We start from the raw sequence: 18,162 nt of genomic DNA, 5'->3' as shown, positions 1-18,162 counted from the left end.
CACCTAAATTTGTTCACATACCCATCTCCCATGAATTCCTACTGCTATTTTAAGAAGGGGAGGAGGCATGCAAGTTAAAGGTCAAGTTGAAAGAGTCACTTAATGAGTTTTTTGGGGGGATTTCTGCAGTGTAAATTGATCCACTTCTGGGCTTTCCCCATCACTAGCTTAGATTTCAGCTTTCTTGGGTCTGCCTAGTTACTTCCTGCTTGTCTGTCTGCTGTCTAGTTTCCAACATTTTGTGGCTGGTGCCTCCCTCAATCCCCTTGTCTTTTTCATTTTATTATTCTTACTATTTTAATCCTTCTACCCTCATTTTGTTGGGATTTGCGAAGAGAGTGAAGGTAGCAAGTGTTCAGTATGCCTTTTTTAACTGGAAACATATCCAAAGTATTTTTTATTTATATCTTTTACAAAAGTGCCTTTTTAATGTGTATCTTTTCATTCTTTAAGGCTCAGGAAGAATTATCTGCCCTAAGAAAGGAATCCACCCAAACCACAGCACCCCATAATATTGTTAGTCTTATGGAAAAGGAAAAAGAACTTGCGTTATCTGACTTAAGAAGAATTATGGCAGAAAAGGAAGCTTTAAGAGAAAAATTAGAGGTAAGAAGATTGACATGTTTTTGAAAGGTAATTTGTTGAGAAAAAGAGGTCTTTGTATGCATTTTCCTGTGAAGTTACTATTAGCCAAATCCAGACCACTTTGTTTATGTATGGCCTGTGAGCTCAGAATGGATTAAGAAGAATATTTTATTGTTGATAAAATGTTATTGGATTACCTTGCTCATTTGTTTGTGTATTATCTGTAGCTTCTTTTTTTTTTTTTTTTTTTGAGACGGAGTCTCACTGTCACCCAGGCTGGAGTGCAGTGGTGCAATCTCGACTCACCGCAAGCTCCGCCTCCCAGGTTCACGCCATTCTCCTGCCTCAGCCTCCTGAGTAGCTGGGACTACAGGCGCCCGCCACCGCACCCGGCTAATTTTTTGTATTTTTAGTAGAGACGGGGTTTCACCGTGGTCTCGATCTCCTGACCTCGTGATCCGCCTGCCTCGGCCTCCCAAAGTGCTGGGATTACAGGTGTGAGCCACTGCGCCCAGCTGATCTGTAGCTTGTTTTGTAGTATGACCCAAGCCACCGAGCCCGGCTTATCTGTAGCTTCTTTTGTAGTATGACCCACGAAACCTAAAATATTTACTGTTTTTTTACAGAAAAAGTTTGCCAATCCCTGAACTTAATCGGAAGTTTCTCATATGGGAAGACAGTATCTTTGTTTGTTTGTTTTTGTAACAGCTTTACGGAGATATTCACATACCATACAATTCACCTACTTAAAGTATACCATTTCATTGGTTTTAGCACAGATGCTCTTTGACTTACAATGGGATTACATTGCAATAAACCCATTGTAAGTAAAAAATGTAAGTCGGAAAAAATGCATTTAATACCCCAGTAAACCCATTGTAAAGTCTTACATTGAAAAATTTAAGCCATTGTTAAGTCCACATGCTTCTCAACTTATACTGGGGTTACCTCCTGATAAACCCATAACAAAGTAAAAAAATGTAAACCAGGGACTATCTGTATATTCATAGACTTGTGTAAACATCACACAGTCAATTTTAGAGCATTTTCATCACCACAAAAAGAAACTCTGAAGCACATTAGCGTCACTCCCCATTTCTCCCATCCCCTCTTAGCCACAGGCAGCCACCTGTGTCTGTATAGATCTTCCTACTCTGGATATTTCATATAAATTGAATCACTCGATATGTGATTTTTAAATGTCTGACTTCTCTCATTAGCATAATGTTTTCAAGATTCATCCATAATGTTGCTAGGAACTTGTATACAACTTTTTGTCTGGATATATATTTTCATCTCTCTTGGGTATATTGCTGGTCATATGGTAAGTCTATCTTTAACCATTGAAGCCAAGCTGTTTTTATTCCCACCAGTAGTGAATACAAGTTCTAATTTTTCCACACTCTCACCATTACTTGGTACTATCTGCCTTTTGTATTATAGTCATTCTGGTGGGTGTGAAGTGTCTCCATTGTGGCTTTGATTTGCATTGCCTTGGGGCTAATGAGGTTGAGCATCTTTTCATATTCTTATTGGCCATTTTTATATCCTTTTTAAGAGAAACGTCTGTTCAGATTTGCCGATTTTTAAACTGGGTTGTCTCATTATTAAGTTGTAAGAGTTCTTTATATATTCTAGATACAGCCCCTAATTAGATATGTGATTTGCAAATACTTTCCCCCATTCCATGCGTCATTTTTTCACTTTCTCAGTGATGTCTTTGAAAAACAAAATTTTTTAATTTGGATGAAGTCCAGTTTATCTATTTTTTTCTTTTGTTGCTTGTACATTTGGTGCCATATCTAGGATCAGTACTTTATAGTTTCTTTTATAATCTCCAAAAATATAAGTATATTTATACATATAAAGCACTTAACAATGATTAGCACATTATAAGTACTAAATCCTAATATTATGGAGTCCATAGTTTACTTGCAATTGGTATTATTGAATTAATGCTTTGAAAGTAGCAGCTAAAATTAGAAATAAAAACATTTAAACATTATAAGCATAGTCTTTATGTCACAATGTTCAGTTAAAGTTTCACCCTAAATATAACAGTTTAAGAATACTTTTAATTGGAATCTTTTGGAATACTGCTTTCCAGAAAGTGTTTTCTTATAAAAATAAGTGTTAAAATTGCCAAATGGGAAACTTCTGTGCAGTATGGCAGCTTTTAGCACAAGCTACTGACTTATCCTTTTCCATATCTTTTGAAATGACCAAAGAATGTAAAAATAGGATTTTTTAAATGCAGTAGTACTGAAAACTTGGAAAAAGCAACATTCGTATTACCAGAATCCTTCTGGGTTGTAGGAGGCAGGATTTTGTGAGTTTACAACAGATCTTTTACTTAAAAGTATAACTAATCTCAATCCTTAAACCTTTTCCAGTTTCCCATTATTCCACTATCTAACCAGTTGTCAAATCCAAGCATCATCCATCACTAAGATCTCCCTGAAAACTCATATCTCTCAATCACCAAGTCCTATCAGTGCTATCTCTTGAAAAATATTTAACATGTGTTAAGCCCTTCCCATGTGAGAGGCTCTGTTCTATTAAGTGCTTTTTACATGGGTTGTCTCAGTAAATCTTCAAATCTTCACAATAGCCTTTTTTTTTTCTTTTTTTTTTTTTGAGGGGGAGTCCCGTTCACTGCAACCTCCGCCTCTCAGGTTCAAGTGATTTAGTAGAGACAGGAATTCATCATATTGGCCAGCTAGTCTCAAACCCCTGACCTCAGATGGGGTCCGCCTTGGCCTCCCAAAGTGCTAGAATTATAGGCATGAGCCACCATGGTCGACCTATAATAGCCTTTTTAAATAGCTACTGCTTACAGATGAGGTCTCTGAGTTACAGTGAGTTTAAATAACTTGCCCAAGGTCATCCAGCTATGAGTTACAGGGAATCTGGCTTCTGAGCTCACATTACTTTCTTTTGAATTTGTTTACTTCTTTCTGTTCCCCTGCTATCATCCTGTTCTGGTCATTGTTCTCCCTCACCTGCATTATTGTATTATTGGCCCCTGTACTAGTCTTACCTCTCTTAAATCGATATTTCACACTGAAGTCAGAGTTATCTTTCAGAGATATAAATCTGATTATATCACTTCCTATTTAAAATCCATTAACTGTTTTCGAGGACTTCAGTGATTGGCCTTTGCCTACCTCAAGGTCTAGCCTCTTTCCCCTAAACTCATCTCCCCTGTTCACAAGACTCCAGGCTTAATGGACTTTTTCTTGCCACCAGCCTTCTACATAGACTACTGAAAGATTCCTGGCCGGGCGCGGTGGCTCACGCTTGTAATCCCAGCACTTTGGGAGGCCGAGGCGGGCGGATCACGAGGTCAGGAGATCGAGACCACGGTGAAACCCCGTCTCTACTAAAAATACAAAAAATTAGCCGGGCGTGGTGGCGGGCGCCTGTAGTCCCAGCTACTTGGAGAGGCTGAAGCAGAAGAATGGCGTGAACCGGGGAGGCGGAGCTTGCAGTGAGCCGAGATTGCGCCACTGCACTGCAGCCTGGGCGACAGAGCGAGACTCCGTCTCAAAAAAAAAAAAAAAAAGAAAGATTCCTTCACATCTTCCACTCTTCTTGTCTAGCTAATTCCTATTTATTCTTTAAGTCCAGGCCAAACATCATGTCTTTTGATGGGAAATGAACCCTAGAATCTAGATTCCCTTTTGATATTTTGGCATAAAGTTCCTTTTCCTAGCAGAATATTCATGGATTTTATTTTGAGCTCTTATTTAGATTTTGTCTTTTCTACTAAGCTACAGTAGCTATGATGTCACTACTATACTCACTTTACTCACTACGATATTCTTGATACCTTGCTTGGTGCTTGGTATAGAGTATGTACTCAATACTAGTTGAGTGATTAAATAAATACATGCAATACAGTGACCCTTTCAACTAAATGTATAATCCGAACGTCAGATGTGTCTGTTTCTTTTTTAATGAATAACAAGGATGGAAATATGAATCCATGCTAGAAAAACTCTCAGTGAACGCCAAGTTATATTGCTTATCCTAGACTTAGCAGCAGTAAGTTGGATAAAGTAATGTAACCAGAAAAATAGTCCCTGTGTTTATACTGTTGACCAGCCCCTTATTGAAACTCGCATCTCTTGCATTGCCTTGTAGTATTGTGTTTCCTGTATCTTTCTGATCTTGTCTTCCTTTGCATTTTGTTTCGCTTACATCTCCTCTTGTGAGGGCATACTCCTGAGCTTTTTATTTAACCTGCTGGTTTTGTCCTTTTATAGTTGTGCTATTATGGATTAATCTGTATAAATCTTTATAAATGAATCCTTACTTATCTGTGTCTTCTACTACAAACACACATGGAGGTAGAGAATGTAAAAGATGAGAACCTATTACGCCTTTTTTAAACCAAAAACATCATTTTTGTAAAATGTCCCATGATTTTCTTTCTAAAACATTTCTGTGTTTTATGAAAGGACAAATAACAATATAATAGAACTGTAGACTTACATTGCTTACTGTGGTGATTTTGTTTTGTTATCTGATATAAATGAACATTTTCTTTAACATTCTTTTTCAGCATATTGAAGAAATGAATCTTTTTGGAAAATCAGAATTAGAGAAAACTATTGAACATTTGACATGTGTTAATCATCAGGTAATGTATCAAACTGGATTTGGGGTATCTTGTGTTATATAAATAACTATGTCAATTACAGTTTTAATACACTATTTTTTAATTTAATTTTTATTTTTGTTTATTTTTTGAGATGGAGTCTCACTCTGTTGCCCCGGTTGGAGTGCGGTGGCACAATCTCAGCTCACTGCAGCCTCCATCTCTGGCTTCAAGCGATTCTCCTGCCTCAGCCTCCTGAGTAGCTGTGACTACAGTTACGTGCCACCATGCCTGGCTAATTTTTTTTGTATTTTTAGTAGAGACGGGGTTTCACCATGTTAGCCAGGCTGGTCTCGAACTCCTGGCCTGACATTGTGATCTGCCCACCTTGGCCTCCCAAAGTGCTGGGATTACAGCGTGAGACACCATGCCTGGCCTAATACACTGTTTTTTACAATTACAATAGCTGGGCATGGTGGTGCACACCTGTAGTCCCAGCTGCTTGGGAGGCTGAGGTGGGAGGATCATTGGACCCAAAGAGTTAGAGGCTGCAGTGAACCATGATGACACCACTGCTCTCCAGCCTGGGCAACAGAGCAAGACTCCAACTCCTAAAAAAAATCACAAAATAGTATACTAGAAAAGCTGTATAACAGCAGTTAGGAGTGTGTACTCTGAAGGCTGATTACTTGGGTTCAGATCCATCTTTACCTCCTTTTACCTGCAGGCAAGTTGCTTGACCTTTCTGTTCCCTGATTTCTTTATTTGTAAAATAAGAATAGTGCTAGTACTTACTCCTTAGGGCTTTTGTGAAAATTAAATGAGTTAGTACATATAAAGAACTTAGAAGTGTGTCCAGCATACTGTAAGCTCTTAGTAGGTATTAGCTATGATTATTTCTATTTTGCTGTTATAAAAAAATCACATAGGGCAGGCATAGTGGCTCATGCCTATAATCCCAGCACTTTGGGAGGTCAAGGTGAGGCAGGTGGATCGGTTGAGCCCAGGATTTTTGAGACCAGCCTGGGTAAGATAGTGATACCCCATCTCTACAAAAAATTTACAGATTGGCCAGGCATGGTGGCATGCACCTGTGGTCCCGGCTACTTGGGAGGCTGAAGTAAGAGGATCACTGGAACCCGGGAGTTGAAGGCTGCAGTGAGCTGTGATCACACCACTGCACTCCAGTCTGGGTGACAGAGCAAGATCCTGTTTCCAAAAAAAGAAAAAAAAATTATACAGACATAGAGTAAAAAGAGAAATTCACTTCCATTCTTTATTACTCTCTCTGGAGATAGGATTTTTAACAATTTGGTATGTTTTTGTTTTTATAATTTCAACTTTTATTTTAGATTCAGGGGTACATGTACAGTTTGTTATATGGGTATACTGTGTGATGCTGAGATTTGGGGTACAATTGATCCCATCACCCAGGTAGTGAACATAGTACCCAATAGTTTGTCAACCTTTGATGTGTTTTGTTTTGGCTGGCTTCTATTACTATGCCTTCACTGTTTTAATTTATTTGCCTTCTAATTCTGTCATCTGAGTTGGTTGAAGTGTCATCTCATCATAGATTATATTTTCCTGTATCTTTGTGTGCCTGGTAATTTAATTTTAGATTGGATGCCAGACATTGTGAATCTTACCTTCTTGGTTGCTAGTTTGTATTACTATGAAATATTATTGAGGTTTGTTCCGGGATGCAGTTAAATTATATGGAAGTAGCCTGATCCTTTTCAGTCTTGCCGTTAAGCTTTGTTAGGTGGGATCAAAGTAGCGTTTAGTCTTGGACTAATTTTGTTTCACTACTGAGGTAAAACCCTTTTGAGTACGCTACCTGTTGTCCTATGAATTATGAGGTTTTCAAATGACTGATGGGCACAGAAACTTTTCCTGGCCCTGCATGAGCTCTGAGCATTGTTCCCTCTAATTTGTTCATGGTTCTTTCTCTGGCCTTGGGTAGTTACTCTGTGCTGAGCTCTACTCAGCCGAAAACTTAAAGGGTACCCTTTATAGATCTGTGGAGCTCTCACTCTTTGCACCTCTCCTCTAATACCTGTCCTGCAAACTTTAGCTGCCTTGGCCTTCTTTGACTCTCATGCCTGTCTTCTGAACTTGGGGCAGACCACTGGGTTCCATATCGGTTCCTTTCCCTGTGTCACAGTCTGGAAATTCTCCAGGCAATAAGCTGGAGCAAATGTAAAGCTCATCACATTTGTTTCCTGTCTCTCAGGTCACTGGTCATCATTGCCTGATGCCTATTGTCCTGAAAACGATTGTTTCATATATCATCCAACTTTTTAGTTATTTCAGGCGGAAGAGTAAATCTGGTCCCTATCACTCCAGCTTGACCAGAAGCTAAAAGTAGTAATATTAATTACTGGAAAATGTATCTGAAGAAAGTTCTAGAAGTCATTGGAAAGAAACAAGAAATAAGAAAATATTTTAAAAGTTAAAATGTTGGAGAATAGCCTGAGAAGATCTAATATTCAGACTAATATTTAGTTAGAACTCAAGGAGGACATAATAGAGTGTGGGAGAGACAGTATTTGAAGAGATAATGATTGATGATTTTCTAGATATGAAAACACAGGAAACCCCCGATTCAAAATGAATTCCGAAAGCATGACAAATCCCAAGCAAGATAAATAGAAAATGCATACAATTTTAGTAGTCATGAATAATACAGTTTACCTGTGGATAAATTTACAGAGTCTTTATAGGAAACATTATGCAACCATATTGAAAGTCATTAAAGAAAGCCTAAATAAGTGGAGGATTATATCAGGTTTATAAAAAAGGTTATAAAAATAACATAAATTTTCCCCAACTTGATCTATAGAGTTGAGGTAGCTGTAGTTGAAATCCCAATAAGATTGTGTGGGGGGATGAAGGGGAAGAATTGACAATAGATCTTAAAATTTACTTGGAAGCAAAAAGCCAAGAATCACATAGAAGTTTTAAAGAAGAACATGGTGCTAGACTTGCCCTCCCAGATGTGAAGCCTTCAGTCATAGTAATACGTAATAGGCTGGGCACGATGGCTCACGCTTGTAATCCTAGCTCTTTGGGAGCCTGAAGCGGGAGGATCACTTGAGGTTAGGAGTTCAAGACCAGCCTGGCCAACATAGTGAAACTCCATCTCTACTAAAGATACGAAAATTTGCCAGGTGAGGTGGCACGTGCCTGTAGTCCCAGCTACTTGGGAGGCAGAGGCAGGAGAATCACTTGAACCCAGGAGGTAGGTTGCAGTGAACTGAGATCATGCCACTGCACTTCAGCCTGGGTGACAGAGCAAGACTCTGTCTCAGAAAAAAAAAAGGCCGGGCGTGGTGGCTCATGCCTGTAATCCCAGCACTTTGGGTGGCCGAGGCGGGCGGATCACGAGGTCAGGAGATCGAGACCATCCTGGCTAACACAGTGAAAACCTGTCTCTACTAAAAAAAAAAAAAAATACAAAAATTAGCCGGGCGTTGTGGTGGGCGCCTGTAGTCCCAGCTACTCGGGAGGCTGAGGCAGGAGAATGGCATGAACCTGGGATGCCGAGCTTGCAGTGAGCCGAGATCACGCCACTGCACTCCAGCCTGGGAGACAGAGCAAGACTCCGTCTCAAAAAAAAAAAAAAAAGAAGACAATAAAACAACAGGGTTTGAGAGAGACTGATCAAACCCAGCAGAGAACAAACCCACAAATGTAAGAATTTGATCTGTGAAGTAACTCAGATCAATGGGAAAAGGAATGATTATTCACTAATGGTTTCTCAGACTATTGGCTGTTCATATTTTAAAAGGAAAAAATTGGATCCTAACCAAAATATGCCATACCCAAAAATCAGTTAAAGGTTACTTACAGCCTTGAATGTTCAAGATATTACTACATTTTTAAAAGAAGTGCAGGAGATCTTTTTGACCTTGGAGAAATAATAATATCAGTCATTTATATAGCATTCACTATGTTTCAGATACTTTTCTCAAAATTTTATACCCAATTTTAATTTTCATAACAGTCATATAAAGTAAATGCTAATATTGTCCTCATTTCACAAATAAGGAAACTGAGGCAGAGGGGAAATTGCCTAAGATCACACAGCCAGCAGGTGTCTGGTGCCAGAATGTGTGCCCCTAAAGAAGACACAAACACAAATAAGTTTATTCCTTAAAGGAAAACACTGATAAATAGGACCACATTGACAAAAAAAAAAACTTTGTTTATCTACTTAACTATAAATCGAAAAGACAAGCCACTGATAGAACAATTTGCTACACATTTAATCCCCCTCCCCTGAAAAAGCCTCAACAGAAGATGTGAATAAACTCTTTATGGAGGAAGAAATTACAAATGGCTAATAAACATAAAAGATATTCTACCTCAATAATGGGGGAAATGTAAATTAAAACAGTAAAATCATTTTACATCAAGGCATTAGAAATTAACAAGTTGTAACATGTATTAGCAAATATGTATAGCTCCTGGGAGTGCAAACTTCATATCTGTTCCAAAAAAATTGGTATTACCTAGCAAAGGCATACCCTATGAGCCAACAATTCCCTTTCTAGATATGTACCAGATATGATGGAGCTCAGCAAAATATGATCCCCAGGGCAAATGCAGCCTCCAGTCTGTTTTTGCAGCATGGTTTTGCTCATTTATTTACATATTGTCTGTGGCTGCTTTTGTGCTGTGATGGAGTAGTGGTGACTGATTGTAGCGCCGGCAAAACTGCCTTTTTTCTTGTAAATTTTTTTCCTTTTGTTAGTAATTGACTTTGTTTTGGTTTGCTTTGCTTTTTGTTACCTGGTTTTCATTGAACCTATTGCTAATTTTTGTCAAGAGTTCCAGTATCTCTGACTTAGGCCTTTAAATATGTTTTGAATATACAAACATCAGTTTCAGTTTTTTCTTCTAAAAACCTCGCTTCTAGAGCTGTGTATTCTTACTCCTTTACTGTCATTTTAGCAATGCTTTCAGAGGGAGGGGAGATAAAATATGTGTGGTCAGTCCACAGTTTTAACTGGAAGACTTACATTTATTACTAATATTTATTGGTTTTGAAATTTAAATGTAGGTCATTTTCCCATCTAGAATTTATTTTTGTATGTAAAATAAAGAAGAAATCCAGCTAAGTTGTTTTTCCAGTGATTGTTTTTCCTTACACTTATCTATTTTAAAGAGACAGTCTTGCTCTGTTGCCCAGGCCGGAGTGCTGTTGTATGATCATAGCTCACTGCCTCCTCCAACTCCTGGGCTCAAGCGATCCTCCCACCTCTTCAGCCTCCCTAGTAGCTAGGACTACAGGTATACCATCATGCCCGGCTAATTTTTTAAAAAAATTTTATTGTAGAGACAGGGTCTCACTATGTTTCCCAGGCTGGTCTCGAGCTCCTGGCCTCAAGCAATCCTCCTGGCCTCAAGTGGTCCTCTTGCATTGGCCTTCAAAGTACTAGGATTAAAGGTGCGAGCCACCACACCCAGCCCCCTACTCTTACTTTTTAAGTTTATCCTTTTCCTACTTCCCAAAAATGCTGTCTTTTCTAAATTTACATCTGTACATGATATTTTTCACTGTTTTCACTTTCATAAATTTGCTTGGGCATTTGTATGTGAAATCTTCACTGTTCTTAATTATAATAACTTTTTTTTTTTTGAGACAGAGTCTCGCTCTGTCACCCAGGCAGGAGTACAGTGGTGCGATCTCGGCTCGCTGCAACCTCTGCCACCAGGGTTCAAGCGATTCTCCTGCCTCAGCCTCTCAAGTACCTAGGACTACAGGCATGTGCCACCATGCCCAGCTAATTTTTTGTATTTTTTCGTAGAGATGGGGTTTCACCGTGCTAGCCAGGATGGTCTCCATCTCTTGACTTCATGATCCGCCCACCTCGGCCTCCCATATAATAACTTTATAGTTTGTTTTGATATCTCATAAAGCAAGTATACTTGTATTTTTTCCAAAAATTTTTCCTGTTTTTTTCTTTTGGTAAATGAATTTAGAATCAAATTTAAGCCATTCCCTTTTTTAAAAATAGGATGTGTTAGAATTGTATTGGAATTCCATTGAATTTACTATTATTTGAGGAAATTTTAGTATGTTTACAATATTGTGCTCCCATCAAGAAACATTGTGTGCCTTTACATTATGTCAGGTTATGTTCTGTACTCTTCAGGAAAACTACTGTTTCTTCACATAGATCTTGCCCACTTTGTGTTTGGGTTACAATGTTTTGTGCTGTGTTTTTTTCCCCTCAATTCAGTCCTATTTACTTACTGTGTTTTAGAAATTCCCCAAAATTTTCACTCTGCCACTGGTTTCCTTCCTGTTTCATTGTTGTTATAGGTACATTCTTTTCTCTTCGTGCTTTTTATATTTTGTTTGTATCTTTAATGGTAGTGAGGAGAGAGAAATTTTACATCCATTCTGACTCCTAGAACCTAAACTGTACACATGACTTCTAAAGTTTTTTTAAAAATAAATCTATTTTCTTAGTTTTCTTCCAGAAATATTATTAAAGAGTGCCTAAGAAAAATATCATTAACATTAAGATATATACCTATTTTTTTAATTTAAATTATAGCTTGAAAGCGAAAAATATGAATTAAAGTCTAAAGTGTTAATAATGAAAGAAACAATAGAGTCGTTAGAGAACAAATTAAAAGTCCAAGCTCAAAAATTTAGCCATGTGGCTGGTGACTCATCTCATCAGAAAACAGAGGTGAACTCACTTAGGTAAGTTTATTCAAAATTTTCTAATTTCATTTCTGGGAAAGTGTTTGTGGTTACGTAAAGTTTATAACTGTGGCATTTTGGACTGGGCCTTTGTGCAGTAGTTTTAGAAGTTGGCTTTGCAGTAGACTCACCTGGGAGCTTTTGAAAAGTATGAATTTAAGGGGCTGATTTTGGGAGGTTCTAATTCAATGAGAATCTACTGGGGTAGGTTTTGGGTATCTGTGTTTTTTAAAAGAAGTTTCACAGATTAATATGATTGCAGGCAGTTTTTCAACCTTCTTCCTTTTGAAATCCTCTTAAGTACTTCAGATCATTTGTATTTCATAGTGTGAGATTACTGAAAATTACAGAATTGTTTACTACCTATGCCATTTTCTTTCTCTTTCTTGCCTCTTTCAGTGAAACGTAAAGTCAAAGAATGTATCTCCTATTTTTAACCCTTTCTGACTTAGAAACAGAAGTTTTTAAGTAGGGAGGTAAGACGTATGAATAGTATTCCTTTTAGGAAGCTAACTTTGGTGGAAATATGGAACATGGATTTCAAGTCTTAGAGATTGATGGCAAAAAAAGGAGACCGAGGATCTGGACTGAAGTGGTGGTAATGAACTTAGAGAACAGAGACCAAATTTAAGAAACACTTTTTACATAAAATCAAAAGGTTTAGATGACTAATATGGGGCTGAGAAATACGATAAGTAGAACATTTACCTTAGCATATTGGGTTGTTGGTTAGTCATTAATTAATTTAGAATACAGAAGACTCAAGGAAACAAAAGGCAAACAAAGCTTTTTTTCTGGTCAGGGTAGCTGCAATAAGTAAAAAGATACTGAAGGTCGGAAAAAGGGGACCACTCTGAAGAATCTGAGGAAACACCTCTCTCTAAATTACACTGGCAGTCAGAATCAGGAAAAGATTTTCACATGTCAGCAAGACATTACATCTGTGAAACATTTAGTCATGAAACAGTGACAACTTGAGATCAGAAAGGATTATAGTAATGACACTTTAAAAAAAAGATTTAACAAATTAAAACTGAAAAGTTAGTGAATGGCATTGGATATTGCAGAAAACTGAGTTGGTGAAATAGAAAAAACAAACTCATGAAAGTCACCCAGAACTCCAAAGAACAAAAATAAATGATGAGAAAAAAGACATAGTTCCAATATACAAAAAACTAGGAATCACAAAAGTATATAGTAAACAGAGCAAATATGAGAATCAAAGGAATTAGGAGAAGTCTGAGACTGTAGTTCATAAGGGTTCTCTGATTATCTAATGACTTAATGAAATAAGACCAAGAACTGGGTGTGTCTAGTTAATTAAGGAATACTATATTAGCGATTCATAAAGAGCATCTCCAGTTTTGCTCTTTTGCTTCTCTGACGATAGTTTTCATAGGTTAGACCTCAGGAAGAACTAAAGTAGATACTGCTTTTTTCTTTGCTTTTTTCTGTAAGAGGAGAGCTGAATGGACCAGTATCTCCTCTGGCTCATGTCTGGATTCAGCTCTAAAGTACAGATAACATGACATATTCTTGTCATCCAGAATTTCACTTTTCACTTTCGTGTCCAGCTGACTGGATCTAGCATGTAATCCATTTTGTTTTTCCTTGAGATTATGGCTGAAACACCTTTTCCTCACAGGAGTCTTTTTCCAGTCTTAGAAGGCAGAGCCCTCAGTGCCCTTTCTTGGATAACCTAGCCTGTAGCTCCTTTGGAGTTTTATTTCTTGTCCTACTACTGATATCCTTTACTCTTATGAGCTCAATCAGCCTCTTCCCTCACCTAGGAGTAATTCAGTCACTGGGCCATTGTGAGAATTTTTGTCTACCTTTCTACCAGGTTACCTTGTATAACCTGGGGATATGGCATTATTTCATAACTTTGTTTTGCTCTAACAGAAAAATATGACTTATCTTGTCTCTTAGGAAAGTGTATCAATCATATTCTCCATATCAGTAAGTATTGTTAGAACCATGAGTTGAAACCATTGAATCCAATTCCAAAGCAAAACCAAATACAAACCATGATACTCGGCACTCTTGGGAAGTCAAACCACATTATCCAAACCTTTTGCCACTTTCAATATGATTAATAGAGCTCTTGCTACCCCTTTGATCACATCATGTTCTCTTTTCCTTGACATGAAGACATTTAAGAAGCTGAGAGTCAGGGCCAGGCATGGTGGCTTATGCCTATAATTTCAACACTTTGGGAGGCCAAGGTGAGAGGATTACTTGAGCCCAGGAATTCAAGAGCAGCCTGGGCAATGTGGTGAAACCTTATCTCTGCAAAAAATACAAAAGTCAGCCAGGCATGGTAACATGTGCCTATATGCCTAGCTACCCAAGAGGCTGAGGCAGGAGGACTGCTTGAGCCTAGGAGTTCAAGGCTATAGTGAGCTGTGCTCATGCCACTGTACTCCAGCCTCGGTGACAGAGTGAGACTGTCTCAGATAGATAAGGCATATGTTCCTTTCCATCCCCCTGAGGTACCCATCTTCTTTTTCCCTTCCTTCATCAGGCTTTTTCCACCACATTTTATTACCAACAAACAGGCTTTTCTATATCAAGCATAATTTTTTTTTTTTTTTTTGAGACGGAGTCTTGCTCTGTTGCCCAGGCTGGAGCTCAGTGGCATGATCTTGGCTCACTGCAACCTCCACCTCCCGGGTTCAAGCAATTCTCCTGCCTCAGCCTCCCGAGTAGCTGGGATTACAGGCGCCTGCCACCATGCTCGGCTAACTTTTGTATTTTTAGTAGAGAAGGGGTTTCACCATGTTGGCCAGGCTGGTCTCAAACACCTGACCTCATGTGATCCATCCCTCTTGGCCTCCCAAAGTGCTAGGATTACAGGCATGAGCCACCGCGCCCTACCTAAGCATAGTTTAATTGTCCAAATAGAGAATCTTTTGTCTGGTTTCTTTGTTGTCAGAGCACATAATATAAAATCTCACTTTTAACCATGTTTTAAAGTTAAATTACTGTCATCTCCCTTTAATTACAGCATTTAATGAGATCTGGCATTTTATACCCCAGATCAAAGCTACGGAATGCTGTAAAGGAACTTTTGTCTACCCAGGAAGGTTAGTCCCCCAGAGCATGCTAGCCAGTCTTTAGAGCTGAGGTCAACAGTCTTTTTTTTTGTAAATAGACGAGTCGATATTTTAGACCAAGCTTATCCAACCCACCGTATTTTGTTGTTGTCTGTTTTGTTCTGTTTTAGGCTTTCAGCAGCCTGAAGCCATGGTTTTTAATCTGTCTCTAGTAATAAGCGAAGCAGAGGGATGAGGAAGAGACTTTACTGGCGCAACCAGAAGCAGAACCTAAGAACCCGTGACTGTATTATCTCACTTGGACACCCTGTTAGACTGTGTGGGCTATATAGTTTATGTCACACCTGCTTAACACTGCCCTTGTAGCTTGAAAGTAGCCCTAGACAATATATAAAATGAAGTAGTGTGGTATGGACACTGAAATTTGGATTTCATATAATTTTCATATGTCACTAAAAATTTTCTGTTGAAAATTTTTTTTAGTCATTTAAACATGTAAAAACCATTTATACCACTCAGGCCTTACAGAAATTGGCATCCGGCTGTAGTTTGTCAACCTCTGCTCAAGGAAAAATTGTTTCCAGCCCAGTTAGACAACTCAATTTTCTCAGTCGACCCCCTAGAAAACATCCTTAAGCCTCACAACTGCCACCTATGAGGCTCTAAACAATGAGAATCCTGCAGCTGAAAATACTGTCAGACTGTCCTCAGTTCACCTTAGTCTTTATCTGTGTATGTTCAAAACCAGAGGGTATACTCTTATCTAGGATCAAATAAATGCTATAGCAGGTTTTCCTGGCAATGACCCATAAACTCCAGCCCATATATATTAGTTGTTTTACTAGGATTTCTTTAGGTGTATTCAGAAAACCAAATGTCACTAGTCTCCCATGAGAAGTATTTATTTGTTAAGGTAATTGATAACCATTTTATTTTATTTTACTTGTTTTGAGACAGGGTCTCACTCTGTCAGGCTGGAGTGCAGTGGCACAATCATGGTTCACTGAAACCTTGACCTCCTGGCTCAAGCAGTCCTCCCACCTCAGCCTCCTGAGTAGCTGGGACTATAGGCATGCACCACTACACTCAGCTAATTTTTAAAAACTTTTGTGGAGACAGGGTCTCACAATGTTGCCCAGGCTGTTCTTGAACTCCTGGGCTCCAGAGGACCATTTTAGATAAGCGAAAGAAGACTCTTAAGTTATCTGGATGCTTAAGAACTGTCTTCTGGGCATTCCTAACATTTTTTTTTCTACCAGGACAGGAAGAGGAACCAGAGCCCTGAGTGAGGATGGCTGAGTTTGTGGATCTAGAATTGAAAGGGTCCAGGGATCTAGGGCCACCAGTTACAACCATCATCCCCATCCAGAAATCTAAAAGAAAATCCAGTCCTAATTTCTTTTCCCTCTCTGGCTGATCAAGGGATGATATTTATTCATCTTTCTTAGTGGTAGGCTATAACCATAGACTCCTGGGAGAAATCTAAAATAAAAACAGGGATACCACATCAGTCTCTTTTTTTTTTTCTAATAGGCCTTTAAAATTCCAAACCTATCTTTCCTTTCTTAGATGATGCTTTAGCTCCATTTTAGAACTTGAACACTTCTTATGAACAGAGGATCCTTTAAGATGCTGTCTTTGTTTAAAATTTACTGCATCATGATGGAAATAATTACCTTTGTCCCCTAAATGAGATCAAGCGTAGCTCCATGTAATATAATATAACTGAGGAATTTGAATCTCAAAGAGATGGACCTCTACCCAGTCACATCTGCTAAGTGGAGAGCCAGAACTTAAGTTCATTTTTATGGCTTCACTCTCTGGTGAGAAGTTGTTACTTCCCTTTGCTACGTTTATAGCATTTTCGAAGCTAAGAAACTGGTTCATTTTTCCTAACTCGATTGTCAAAATTTCCTTTCCAAACACCATTATGAACAACTAATAATGGCAGTCACTCAACTATTCTTTCCTATGACTTTTACACCTCAACTGTTTCATTGAGAGGACCTTATCTTAGCAAAACTTTGGTCAGAAAAGTTACATTGAAGATCTGGTATCTAGTCTCTGTTTTCTTTTGTTTCTACCCTAGAATATAAAAAGACAAAGCTACTTTTAGGGCCCACCCAAGGGCTTCCTTTATATGTATGTATATCAATCAAGATGTGATCCTGCCTTTGTCAACCCCACTTTCATTAGGAAGTCACCCTGCTTTATGAAGTTAGATATAAAGCAGTCTTTACATTTCTACCTGGAATTTCAAGCACTGCCAACTGCTCAGTGTCCTTCATTAGGGATTCTGCAGGCCATTCTGTTTTTGAAAGGACTCTGTATAGCTTCCTGGCAGGCATTTTCTCTTTCATGTAGAGAATGTTGGCCTTCCTATATTCTGCAAAGAAGGCATTATGATGTAGTAGAAGAACATTGTTATAATGTTAGACTAGCCTTAATTTGCATCTTTTCTTTGCCCTTACTTGCTTTGTGACCTTGGACAAGTTTTTTTGTTGTTTGTATTCAATTGGGATAATAGTTCTAATTATGGAACCATCCTAATTATGGTACTGTTCTAGGAATGAATGAGCTAATATGTACAAAGTACCACTCTCTGTTGTTATATCCCATGGAACAGCAGTTCTAGCTTTTAGGAATAGCGTGAATACGGTGCAGTCACCTGAAACTGAACCTCACACATAGTTTTAGGAAGTAAGATTGCTTGAACCTAATGTCTTTCTAACTTGGTTTTGTTTAGTTTTGCAAGTCGAAATAAATCAGTCCCAACTTGACTGTCCTCACTACCTCTTGATCATCGTTCACTTGCTGTTAGAACAGTCAAGGTCATGTGTTTTGTCTTTCAGAATACCTCAATACTGCCAGTAAAACTTCTTCATTCCTATAAAGATGTCCCTTCTTATTCGTGGTTTTGGAATTCAAACCTTCTTCCCTTTAGGCGATTCTAAGCTAAGCTACCCTCAGTATCTTTTTCCATGTCTTATTCCTCAAAGGAAACCTAAAAGGAATCCATGGAAATTCCTAATAAATACTCTGAGGTGAGAGCCATGTCTTTTCAGCAAGGCAGGATTGTGAAGTCTCAGGTCAGGGCTAAAAGTGTTCTAAAGACTCTACATGACATGAAAGCAAATTTTTACCGTTAAACCTTCCAGGGACATTACTTCTGACAAATAATCCTACTGATCAGT

At 38.4% G+C, this 18,162-nt stretch overlaps 1 protein-coding gene across 2 annotated transcripts in view; it reads left to right on the top strand.

The window, feature by feature from the left end:
- CEP135 (centrosomal protein 135) overlaps positions 1 to 18,162 on the top strand; it is a 126,001-nt gene that overhangs the window by 73,401 nt on the left and 34,438 nt on the right. For both annotated transcript variants that reach the window (XM_003268395.4, XM_030818908.1), the window contains 3 exons: positions 454 to 606; positions 5,153 to 5,230; positions 11,761 to 11,912. In XM_003268395.4, the coding sequence (XP_003268443.1) occupies positions 454 to 606; positions 5,153 to 5,230; positions 11,761 to 11,912 (383 nt within the window). The remainder of the gene's footprint in view (positions 1 to 453; positions 607 to 5,152; positions 5,231 to 11,760; positions 11,913 to 18,162) is intronic.

Source organism: Nomascus leucogenys, chromosome 9 (assembly GCF_006542625.1).
Source record: "Nomascus leucogenys isolate Asia chromosome 9, Asia_NLE_v1, whole genome shotgun sequence".
NCBI lineage: Eukaryota > Metazoa > Chordata > Mammalia > Primates > Hylobatidae > Nomascus > Nomascus leucogenys.
The sequence above is the reverse complement of the archived record's forward strand: the minus strand, read 5'-3'. Positions and strand labels throughout refer to the sequence as shown.